The sequence below is a fragment of the Heliangelus exortis genome, chromosome 2, assembly GCF_036169615.1.
Source record: "Heliangelus exortis chromosome 2, bHelExo1.hap1, whole genome shotgun sequence".
Taxonomy (NCBI): Eukaryota; Metazoa; Chordata; class Aves; order Apodiformes; family Trochilidae; genus Heliangelus; species Heliangelus exortis.
The window spans coordinates 99,644,152-99,656,689 of NC_092423.1; the positions used below are offsets into that span (position 1 = coordinate 99,644,152).

The window sequence follows — 12,538 nt, forward strand, 5'->3', positions numbered from 1 at the left end:
GGAGGACAGCTGTAAGTCTGTTTAGTTTCTAGCTAGCGTGCTATCGCAAGAGAGAACAAGAAGAAATGTGCAAGGAGGAGAGAGAAGCAGCAGCAACATTAAAACATAGTGCCTGCCTGGCTCTTCAGAAAGTTTTCTTTAGTTGTTACACAATTAAGTGGACAAGGATTAGATAGATCTGAGGTTGCATAATCACATCAAAGATAAACCACACAGATCCTGAACAATCTTAACGGTTAATGCTTTATATACTTACTCATAATGGCAATGTCCATCTTATGGGCTAGTTTCCCATCTAATAGTCAAGGAAATGCAAAATAAAAACAACTGTCTGGCAACTTCTCTATGTTCCTGTAATCAACAGTATAAGAGTTGCTGTTAAGGATCATCTACTACATACATATAAGTCTAAAAAACTTCTATTATGAACAAACTAAACTTCAGCCACTTAACTCCCCAATCCCTTTCCAGAATATTATGTTAAATACGAAGTTAACGAATTTCAGCCTCAAATAAAAAAACCAAGAAAATTAACAAACAAAAAATCCAAAGCACACTTACTTTTCCACTAGGCAAATAAAACAACTGCAGTAAAGCTAACACAATACCTCAGTACCTCTCAGTGAAGGCAGAAAGTGTTATGTGAGAGCTTTAAACAAGTCCATGGGTGGAGCTCACTGTTTCAGCAGCAAAACACCACACTTAGTGCTCTCTAAAAGGTGCACAGATGCTTTTTGTAACCACACCTCTGCAGCTAGCCCTGCCTACCCTGCAGGTGAGAACAAGGAAATCTGTAGAGGTGGAGTAGGGAAGGGATGGGAACAGGGGAAAGGGAAAAGAAAACAAACGCAACCCCAAACAAACCAAAAAACCCCACTAAAATAAACCAACCCACAGTCAAACCCAACAAGACACAGACCAACACAACTTCCAAGTCAATTAATTGTGACCTTACGTACGCAATACCCCATGTAAGAAAAGTAAACCCAAAATCTGGCCAACAAAGAGGACATTTTACATGCCATTTGCACCTCAAGGCAGTGGGCAGCAAGCTCTTGCTTCAACATGAAGCCCCCACCATGCAGATCCTTTGAGGCTCTTCCACTACTGACAAGCAGAGTGAGGAAGCACACAGCCAAGTGCTCTTCCTTTTTGAATAGTTCTGGGTGGTGGAAAATTACCCCCTTAGATTATAAAGGAGCATCAAGGTCGAGAATACAGGCTGTAATTTTTCTATATGAAATATCTTGTGCAAAGAAACCAGCAGACATTCAGTCTCTTGTTCTTCCAGTTGTAAATTACATAAAACTACAGAGTTTCTCAACTTATTTCAGTCCATCCAAGGAGCTGTCTGTATTTGAAGCCACCTTGGCTGCTCTGTAGAAGCTTTCAATAGTCAAATAAATATAAGAAGTATATTAAAGCATGGAACTGCCATAAAATAATTACACCAAGTTTGGCCAGCTCACCCCTCCTATCCTGGACTTTTCCCTAGGACTACCAAACATGTACTGTCATTTTATGATAGAGCATAGATGGAGCAAGACTACAGCACTGTTCCTGTCCAAGTGAATTTTAATATAAAAACCCAAATGTTAATTGGGGGACAAGCAGCAAGCAGGTCTCATCCTCCCAATAAAATGGCTACACTATCATTCACTCTTTTTGTAAACTGAAACTGGAGATGGGTAAGGAAACCTGCAGTGCTTGAACTAAGGATTCCAATCTTCCTCTGATACGGAAAAAAGCTGCTGATGCATCAGCTACAGAACAAAGGAGAAGCACACACTGCTACTGTATCATGTGGAAACAGAATGGGGCTGGCACCCAGTTTCAAGACAAGGTTCAAAGATGTAACCTCCAAACAGAAAGCCAAATCTTCACCAGAGCCCAGAACAACCTGCCCTCCATCTTTCCTGCTGGGTACCTGTGAGAGCTCCCAGTTAATGTCACAGATTTCCCACACTCCCAGTAGGAACAGCATCAGTGCAGCCTCTGGGTCAGCACAGGGGACCCAAAGACTGGAGTTTGCCTTCAGCAATACACAGAGCACCTGATTTAGGTGTTTCAGCACTCCACATTGCAACACAAACCTTGGTGCTTTTCTAGTTCTGGGGTAATGCAACACCAGCAACAGCACGTTACTGAAACTGGTATTTCTTGACTTCACAAGAAGACATGAAAGAGCAGGTTAAATACAAAACAAGGCTATTTTAATTTGTCTCAGTAACATAAGTCAATACAGTTTAGGTATATATACTAATTTCAGATTCATAGAGAATCTCCCAGTCTTAACAAGAGGGGTTTTTTGGTATCTGGTACCAGGGGGGTACCAGGTACCAGGGTATCTGGTATTGGTCTCAGAGTAGTCCAATTTTCTTTACCAGACTTCTCGTAATAAAACTACCATATTCCTTTCACCAGTGATACAACATATTGAAAAAAAAAAAAATATACAGAAGAAAAATTACCAAAAGCATTTGACAAATCATGTAATTTTAAATGTGGAAAGAAGTATTACCTACTGTTAGTAAACCACTATTTTTGTTCATTGTTTCCAGACTTCAGGTACAGATTGTGTGCATTTTCCCATCGTCTAATGTATGCCAATGACATTTCCCTGCACCTATAGGAGACCAGTACTAATTTAATGGGAATAATGGAATAATGGGTCTAAGCTGGAGCACAGAAGTTCCACCTCAACATGAGGAGAAACTTCTTTACTGTCAGGGTGGCAGCACTGGCACAGGCTGCCCAGAGAGGCTGTGGCGTCTCTCTCCTTCTTTGGACCTTGAAAACCTGCCTGGAGGTTCCTCCATGGCCTGCCCCAGGTAACACTGCTTTGGCAGGGGGTTGGACTGGTGATCTCTAGAGGTCCTTTCCAATCCCAAAAATTCTATGATTCTAATAAATACTCCAACTCCAGCACACTGACTGCACTACCTGCCAGCTCCTTGCTCAGGCTTCAGCAGCCCTTCCAGGAGCATTACTGAATGCCTTCACTGCATCTCAGTTAAATATGATGTTGCAAATACAGTTTTTATCTTACTGAAAATTATGGAAAGTCATTTCAAAACTTAAAAGAAAATAAAAATGCAGTATTATGCTGGAAAGATCTAACTTACAGGCTTAAAAAGCTTTGTCATGCAGTTTCTATCAGTCTGCCTACTTGGGAATACTTCTCATTTTCTGTAGTTTCACAATGAAGCCATAACTTCATGCTATAGCATTCATAATTATCACAGCAGGCTCCATTATGTAGAACTTCAACTCATCAAACCTACCTACCACAAGGTAAGTTTTGTGCACCAGGTCCCTGATGAGTTTTAAAGTCATTTATACCTCTACATTTGCTTTTTCTCCCTGGAGAAATTTGCATACATCTGTAATTAGTTCACTAAAACAAAACATGGATCACTTTCATATATGGAAGAATTAGGAGGTCAAATATGACTACAGGGACTCATGTGGAATGTTACCATTAGTTACCTTCAAAATCCCTCATGATGAGAGAACAGACTGGAATCTTCCACATGGTAGTACCTGGCAGAAAGTTGAAGGCTGCTAGAACCAGACACAAGGCAAGAAACTCCAGGGAAGAAGATAAAGGTTCCCACCCAACTGAGGACCAAAGATTGTTCAAAGAAAGCCACCACGTTAACAGTAGGAGTATTTCAGCTGTCATATACATCCCAACCCAAAAATGGGACCTACACACCTGCCATTAGAGGTTCAGTCTTTGAAAATATTTCCTGAAAAATTCAGAATTCATGCCAATGACAGTGGTCTCCTTCCACAAGATAGTTTAGTTTATAATTCAAACAATGCTCCATTTTCCCAAGAATTACATACAGAAAACGAAAATTATTATAAATAAAAAATACTAGCTACATAATGAACCCATCCAGTCCAACAATAGCAGTCTCAGAAGTAAAATTAAAAATCAGAGTAAGATCTACAACACACAGACTCTTTACAGAGATTCTGATGAGTAGAACAGGTTTTTTTTTTATAAGTATTTCATATAAAATTTTTCTTTTGCAGGGAACTATATATTTAATGACTTTATCAACACATGATTAATGACAGGTGTTTGAACAGTCATTTTCAAAAATTAATTACAATGATCACTGTTTCATATAAACCATCACTGCTTAAAAAAGATTTATTTTTGCTCTCCTGCTTACACAGTACAAATTCTTTCATGGACATGGGATGTTTTGTGTGAGGAAAGAGATCAGAGTTAAAACTATCCCAATAAAAAGAAAATTAATTTTAATCCCCAGTAAATCCCTGTATCTAACTACAGCTAAACAACACTCAGTCTGTCACAGAGAAGCAGAGAATAGAAAATAGTGGCTCTAACATTTTTCCAACAGCTGACATTCCACAGGAAGAAAACAGTATTCCATTTCATTTTCTACAATTTCCAAAACATTTTTAGCATTTTTCCCCAGGACAACTACTGGGTATTAGATTATTGCCATTAGATTACTGCCATTGCCAGATGAAAAATATCAAATAAATGTATTAGCTACCTAGGAAGAAAGATCCTTAGCATACAAAAATGTTTTTTGATACAGATATTAATACTGAAGAGTACATCACTCCCACAAACAGGATTTACCAGAAAGACAAAGTAACTGTGGGATATTTATCCTACCCTGTCTACAAACCCTCCTGCTTGTCAAGCATTTCTGCAATTTATAATTAGAGTATTTCCAAAATACCCCCAAAATTTTGTAGGATTAAACTTTTATGCAGTTTCAGGAGTCTGGATAACTTTGTCATCAATTCACTAATAGTGTAAGTTCAACAAGCATTCTACCATAATTTAATGCCAACACTAGACTTTTTCTCATTGAAGTGTTCAACTATATTTGTCTAAACCACAAATTACATGACCTCAGCAGGCTGTGTTTTATGCAGTATTAAAGTAGGTAACCAGAGAAGTGAAAAGGATCAACCTGGACACATGCATCAGAACTTAAAAGGTGGAGGAAACTGCAGAAATCAAAAGAATGGAAGTAGGAAAGGCAGAGCTGGACGGGGAACTCAAAATCAACCATGTTAAGCAACTGTAATGAACCTTCATAATTTAATTAAAATGTCTGTTCAGGTTATATTTACAGTAATTACCATTTCTGGACTATACGAGACGCAAAGAAAACTTTCTATGTAATTTACATCTGCCTGGCAATTACATGACTTTTTAACATAAGAGATATGAAATGCTGAATACTTTTTACATTACTTGCAAGAGGTCATTTGATGCTTCCTACATTCTACATTTTTGTGGTTTTAGGTGTTCTTTGTACCTTTAAAGCTTCCTTTAAGTAAGAAAAAATGCTTTCCATCAGCTACAAAATGGGCTGTAATCTCTTGTGGAAGAAAGAAGTTACAGTGCCAGTGTGCAGAGACCTGCATCTATTTGCTGAAGAAGCAGTTTTCCTCCTCGGTACGACTATCACCCTGAGAAATGCTGAATTACACCACAAAAAACCCCACACTATGTATAATGCTGACCTCTAACAGTTCCAAATTTAGAGGTGTCTAATACAGAGTTATAACAGAACTCTGATTTGCAGAGAGTAGAATACCAATTACTAAAAGCCTGAATTTAGACCTATGCAGTCAATACAAGATTTTCATTATCAATCCAATAATCCTTATTGGATTAATGTTATTTACATTAGAGAAAGACTGTAAAGAATCACTTTTCTTAAAACCTGTAGAAATTTAAACTGCTGGTTTTAACTTGAGGATCATATTTCTGAGTTACAGTATTCTTTAGGCACACAGTCTTTAGTTAAAAATAACAACAGTCCTTCTAAACTGTGGTAGAAAAAAAAAATCCTGCAATCCAGGAAACTGGTGTGATTAATGCAAAGCAGTGGCATCAAATTCTTAAAGAGTAATTATTTAAATATGTGCATGTATAGAAACAGTTACCATATTCATTCTTTCATTCTAACAAAATACTGTCTGATGTCTCATTGGTTTTGATCTTCCAAATTTCGTATGTAAGAAGTAGCAAGGTACACTGCCATCCAGAGCATCCAGAGACCAGACCTACAGGCACTGCAGAATAGGAATGCTATCTTGAAATTTTGCTAAAACAAATTTAAGTTAAAAAAGCATTATTTAAGTTCCAGAGACTTGGACAGTAAGAATCTTTCTGGTATATCCAGGGTGCTCGGCTTAGTACTTCCAAGTGTTTTATTATTTCAGAATATGTTGAAAAACTATTGCATAAAAACTATTTCATGCTTCCAAATTTTTCTGCACATATCTAAAGGCAAGATTTCACTTCTGTTGTTTTGGAGGAAGGTATGCTTTTTAAACAAAAACTTCTATTCTGGAACTGATACACTGTGAGGAATGGATTCCACAGTCAAAGCTTTATTCTAACCTTTATTGTCTAAGTTCTAGCAAATTCAGATCTCAATGTTGTCTTCACATATTTTTGAACTCTGCAATAATACTTTGGCACTGCTGAAGGAAACTACATGATCAGACTAAACTGAGAACTGAGGGCTGGACTAGATGACCTTTAGAGGTCCCTTCCAACCTGAATTACTCTGTGATAAACCAGAGAAAAAAAGGACACATTTTATTACTCCTCAAATAATGGTGTGGTGTGCACAGGAAAACTTGAGAAGGCTCCTGAAAACTTGAGAGGGTATACAACAGAAGGGAAAAAGGTTAAAGTTTTTGACACTGATTCTTCCACATTTGAAAGTGTAAAATTCAGGTCAAAGAGAGTTTTCTTTTACCTAGCACCTCAGCTACAGTTTCAAAAAGCATCTAAAACACACTTGGAAACCTCCACTTAAGATATGAACAGATAATAAGATTAGAAGAACACCATGCCAGGCAATTATCAATGCATTATGAAAGGTTTTGGGAAAACATGTTTACTAGTAATTCTGGGCGTGTGCCTAACACCTTATCTACACAACAAAAAAGTAATCAATTTTTTGGTTTAGGTGTGGAGTTTTTTTGGAAGAGAAACAGGTATTGCATAATGCCTGTTTGTACCAGTTAACTTCCTTCACAACCTAAGCAAGTGAATAAAACATTGGAAATAATAAGCAATATAGAGAGAAAGAAAGAAAGAATGACAGAGAAATCATAAGCATGGAATAAGAGACGTTGTCTACTCACTTCTTTTTTCTTTCTTCTTAAATTTTCCTTTCTTCTTCCCATGCTCCTTTTCATCATCAGATACTATATCTGGAGGCTCATGCAAGCTGTCATGAGGTGGTGAAGGCTCACCGGTGCGGTACAATCCAGGGAATTTTGTAGGACTGATTTCTTCAGAGCTGGGAGTACGAGCAAGACCCCCACTGTGTTCTACCCGGCGGTGTTCACTGGGGCTGCTGGTGGGAGGCAGGAAGCACTCAGTCATTCTGATTCCCTGATAGCCAAGTGAAATCTTCTGCTACCTGTCCATCACACCTGCAGCAGGGGAAAACAAAAAGAAATCCCCCATAATTTTAAGCAATGGGTTTCAGAACACCTTGTTTGGAGCTTTATCCTAAAAAACCAAACAATAACTTCTACAATGAATGTTCCAACTCGTGTCAAGACAGAGTAATATAACATCAGGCCCTAAGCTCAGTCTTTGCAGAATCTCTTCATTAACTCCAAAGCTGTATTAATATGAGAGCTGCTGTTTTAGCCATTCCTACATTCTAATATATATAACATTATATATTAAGTATCTGAATATTTTAATGTTTTAAATAATTCCTAAAAAAAATTAATAGGCAGCTTAGTTGGTAAATTTTACTGTAACATAGCTAGCCAACTTTAAATTTGTGACAGCAAACAGATTTGTCTGGAAGCTCAGAGTGTTTGTGAATACTGCACTTGATCAATTTCATCTTTCCCAAGCATATTTTATAGATGCAAATAAGAACTTGCCTAGCCTGCTGCAATAAGGGGGGAAAAAACCCCAACATCCCAGAATTAAAACAAATCCATCTTCTAATTATGCTAATGCAAATTAAAGAAGGTAGAAAAAAAATTATTATGTTTTTCTGGAGTATAACAACTTCACATTTGAAGAGGCTGTATCAGGTCATCCACACCCAGATGCTGGTACATTTTTTGCTTGAGAGGCATGGCAAAAAAAAAAGCTACTATGAAAATTGCTGAAGGAAGCCAATACATAAATTCTCAGCAATGAAACTCGTAAGCAAAAACTCTTCCTAGCACAGATACATATCAGAAATTCCACAGAACAGATATACTGTATCGCATCTCTGGAGTCCACCTTGCTGAATCTGGACCTTTGTGTCAAAAGTGTCAGCCTCAGATATGAGCCCTTCTTTAAAGGGATGAAAGGAAAACAGAAATAGAGCAAACCCTAGAAAAAGAAAAATCCATTTCCCACACTCATTGGTATACTTGGATGACAGGTCAAGTCATGGTTACATGCTAACTTCCATTCCAAATTAAATCTGTGCTGCTGTGTTGCTGCTGAAAGGAAACTTATCTTCTGGAAGGCAAACAGAAGAAAAAAAGATTTTTTTTTTAAAATTTTTTTTTTTTTTTTTTTACTGGTACATCAGTTCCACAGCAGGGCAAGCACAAGGAGGGGTGAGAGTTGAGGAAAAGTGCTGTGCACTGCAGACTTAAAAGTGATTAAGGTAGCTGCATAGTGATGGCCTCAAAAAAACCTGAATTAAAACGTATCGTAAGATTATACAAAAAGGCTACAATATAGCTTTTTCTATGAGTATTTCAGTTATGATGAGTTTATTCAATAGCTGTGGCTTTTTCCTGGTGTTTTATGAAATCTCATTCAGGGAAATCAACTGGCTAAGCAGGAACTCCTAATACATCACACAAACCTGACTATAACTTTTTATGCAAAAGCAGAAAGCCTTTTTATAAGAAAGCAGGGTTAACATGAGGCACAGCCATTTTCTTTTTTAGATACCTTTTTTTAATTGATATAAAATATTCCACTGCTATACTAATTTGATATTTTGTTTCAACAAGTAACTGGCAGGCACAAACATGACATTTTAAGAGAAATGGCCACATATCTAAAGCTTCAGAACTAGAGATATAAAAAGAGGTCAAAGCATTCAATTATATAAGCATTTTCAAAATTCAGTGACAGAGACTGGCAATACTATTGCATCTCATCCAAGTATTAGAATGATCTGTATAACTCTGCACAGACCTGCTTGCATTTCATCCACCAGGACCTCCCTTCCACCCCAAAAAAACAGAACCCAAAACACCCCACCAAAAGTTTCTCAAAAGCAGACAGTACTTCAACAATAGTTAATGGAATTAAATTAGAAATTAAAGTAATGAACTAATTAAAATAAATTAGAAACATTAGAAACACATAAATTCTTTTTAAGAAGACAGGATGGGCCACATCTACCAATCAGTCCCTGTCTGGAGTGGGCAAGATGGGCACATGCACAGAAGAAAAGGACAATGTCATTGCAAAAGGCACATCAGCACCACTCTTGAAAATGAGGATGCACATACTTTGTTTCTGGAACCCAGAAGTGCTCCCAGGATCAAGCCTGCCTTAGCCCACACATTCCACAATACCCTTCACTGGTGTTTTGCAGCTCCTGGGGTTTTACTTACAGACTGGCAGACTGGAGAAAAACATAATATGGAATTGTGCTTTTCCAGGTTAATAATCATAAATTAAATGTGTCCAGCTAAGTGGGTTTTGGGGAGGGTTGTTGATTTAGGATTTTTGTTTTAAACTCAACCTTTAGTTCTCTGTATGCAGAACACAGTGAAAATGTAATGTATGTATGAAACAAAGCATCTCACTACAGGAGATCACTCACAGAGTGCTTATGGAAATGAAGTTACTCAGAACAGAATCTGAATAGGGCACAGTAAGAAACAGAAATACTAAGAGAAACAAAGTATATATGAGGTCTTGTAATACCATTCATTCTTTACTCTGTCTAAAGCAGGGACACTGAAAAATAATGGCACATGTTTGTATATATGCAACAAATTAAGAGTGCACTTACATTTCATATTTTTTATTTTACAGTTTTAAGAAAGCATTACTTTCCTGTATGTGCAACTTCCTAGGCTTCTCAATAAGGGAGAAAGTACCATGCTTGAATACATAAAGACTTAGCAGCAGAATCAGAGCATTTGGGCCTACCACAAAAACCTCTTCCAATTTTATTAATGGATGCTAATGTACTATTGCTATGCAAATCTTCACCTTTCCTCCAGCTTTTAAAAACTTTTGCTGACAGCAATTAATGGTGAAGCTGAAAAAAATCATGGATCTTCTCAGCGTTCTGAGAAGTAACATTTCTAACAGACTGGTTCTTCTGCCAACTTTTCTCTCTCAAACTTGACCCTTTCTTCCCAATTTGTTACTGCTCAGTCCTGCCTCTCCTCTGCATCAGGTTCCTTGTTTCAAATTCCTTCTCTTCACCTGTGCAGTTCTCATGTGTCAAGAAATTTAACAGCTTGCTCCTTTCAAGTGGGGAAGGTCATACTACTTCCCCCACTGCTACACAAACCCAGTTCCAGTAGTTTGTTAGCCCAAGACTCCTTGGGGAGATGACTCAATTTGCTACCTGCTCCAACAGGCTCCTGATGCTGAGCTGGCTCCTGGGTGAGCTCAACAAGCACTAAAGATGGAAAGAAGAGGGGTGGCAGAACCCCCTCTGTTTTGTGTTGATACACACAGCTTCATCTCCCTAGATTTCACTTCACTCTTGGTATTTTGCCCGTAACTTCAAGCTTCAATTTCTTTACCACCCAGTGCCAGAATTCCCACAGTCACAGTCTTGACTGAGTTTTCTTTTCACTCTCAGTGTATTACACACAATATGTTCTTCATCCACTTTAGCCTCTATGACCCAAGCTCAGTGTCCCACTCTACCATGGTTCTTTATTCAGCTGGTTCTGACTCTCCTTGCTGCACATCTCCTCCTTGCAGATAAAGGTCTGCCTCTTCTTCTGTTTCTTCTATCTGATTAGTTATCAGTTCCCATTTCTCCCTGGATAATCTCTGCTATAGTCTTTTGCTTACTCATTATCATCTACCTCATCTCATCTTATCCCCATTTCTCCCACCCAGTCTCTTCCTAGTATCAAAAGAAGTCATCTTCATTCTTATTTCCCTACCAACAGCCAACTCCTTGACTCCCACCAGTTCTTGTTCACTTAACATTTGATCCTTTGTCCACAGGAGCCATGAATGCTGTTACGTGAGAGCATCAGAGAGTTTCTTGCAGTTCAAGCACCTCCTCAGACCTAGCTACTCCTTTCAGTACTCCCAAAACCCAGTTTCTTGCACTACCTCCCAGCTCAAAATGGAGACAAACCCTCAGAATAACTGAGTGTCAAAAATAAACACCCTTCACTGAATATGTGTGGAACTGTGACCTTTCCTCTACTCCCCAAGATAAAAATAAAAGAGATTTTATACATGGACAGCAGAAAACTCCTCACCATCACATCACCACCATCAAGACCATCATACACAAAGCACAGGAATGTGGGTTGGGGAGAGGAAAGAAGGTGCTTGCATGGCCAAATAATCTGTTTTTCCTAGTATTATTTTTGAAAATAATTGAACTCTTTCCTAAGAAATTCAGCCTCAGCTATGTACCCAGTAAGTAAAAATTAATACTGCACAGCTGAGGTTTGGAAAAACCATTGAAAACTGAAGACGCAGAGACAGGACAGCCAACTTTAATACATCTCTCTTATTACAGTGTGTCATCTGAGTCAGCACAAACACATTAAAGAGAGGCACAGTCTGGAAGACCAAATTCACAGCTCTTTCATTCAGAACAGAAGGCTCCATTATATCTGTTTTGCACTGAGTCTGTATTATGACTTTGTGCCATGTAACCAATTGCAACAGCAGAAGCAAATTAGAGCAGGTGATTGCATGCACAGATGTTATTTTGTAAAGCTGCTGGGTGGAATGAAAGACATGGAATTTTTCTGCAACCAGCATTAAGCAAGACTGCATCTGAAGCCCGTTGGGAGACCTCAAGGCCATCCCATTTTGCCACAGACACACTCTGAAAATCTGGGTGCTACATTGAAAACAGTCTCAATTTAGTAAACAAAGGAGTGGGAATGCTCACTCAGCTCCCAGAACCTGCCCTATTTTAACAACACAAAAACAAGATGGAGAATACAGCAGTGCCTCACCACAGAAGACTTTCAGTCCAAAAGACCTGGATATATGTGAAGAAACTGACGTTACTCAAAGAAATGAGGCACATTGCTTTTGGTCAAAATTTATCCTAGTAACAAGCACAGCTCCATTTTGGAAAGTAACAAACCATAAGAAGAAAGAATATAATTTGTGGACTAAGCATGTCAATTCAGAAACTGAGTGGGGCTCACACAACTGCTGAGCTGGCTGAAAAAGATGACTGGGAGATAAAAAGAGAGTGGTAGAAGTTTTTTACCAAGACTATATCATGTCTGAGACAAATCTAAGTTCTGTATCTTGCTCAGACTTACCACAAATATTGGGGAAGCCATTAAAATCACA

General features: G+C 38.2%; 1 protein-coding gene and 1 long non-coding RNA gene across 4 annotated transcripts in view; one reads left to right on the top strand and one right to left on the bottom strand.

The window, feature by feature from the left end:
* Window positions 1–12,538, bottom strand: part of RALBP1 (ralA binding protein 1) — a 34,971-nt gene that overhangs the window by 8,799 nt on the left and 13,634 nt on the right. The window contains exons 1-2 of one of the 3 annotated variants that reach the window (XM_071737167.1): window positions 7,168–7,343; window positions 257–351 (exon numbers count right to left, since the gene is read on the bottom strand). In XM_071737167.1, the coding sequence (XP_071593268.1) occupies window positions 257–275 (19 nt within the window). In that variant the 5' untranslated portion in view covers window positions 276–351; window positions 7,168–7,343. Of the gene's footprint in view, window positions 1–256; window positions 352–561; window positions 702–7,167; window positions 7,462–12,538 lie in introns of those variants that run through there. The other 2 variants (XM_071737166.1, XM_071737165.1) reach the window with 2 other exon arrangements.
* LOC139793074 (uncharacterized) overlaps window positions 1–12,538 on the top strand; it is a 155,354-nt gene that overhangs the window by 3,964 nt on the left and 138,852 nt on the right. The window lies entirely within an intron of this gene.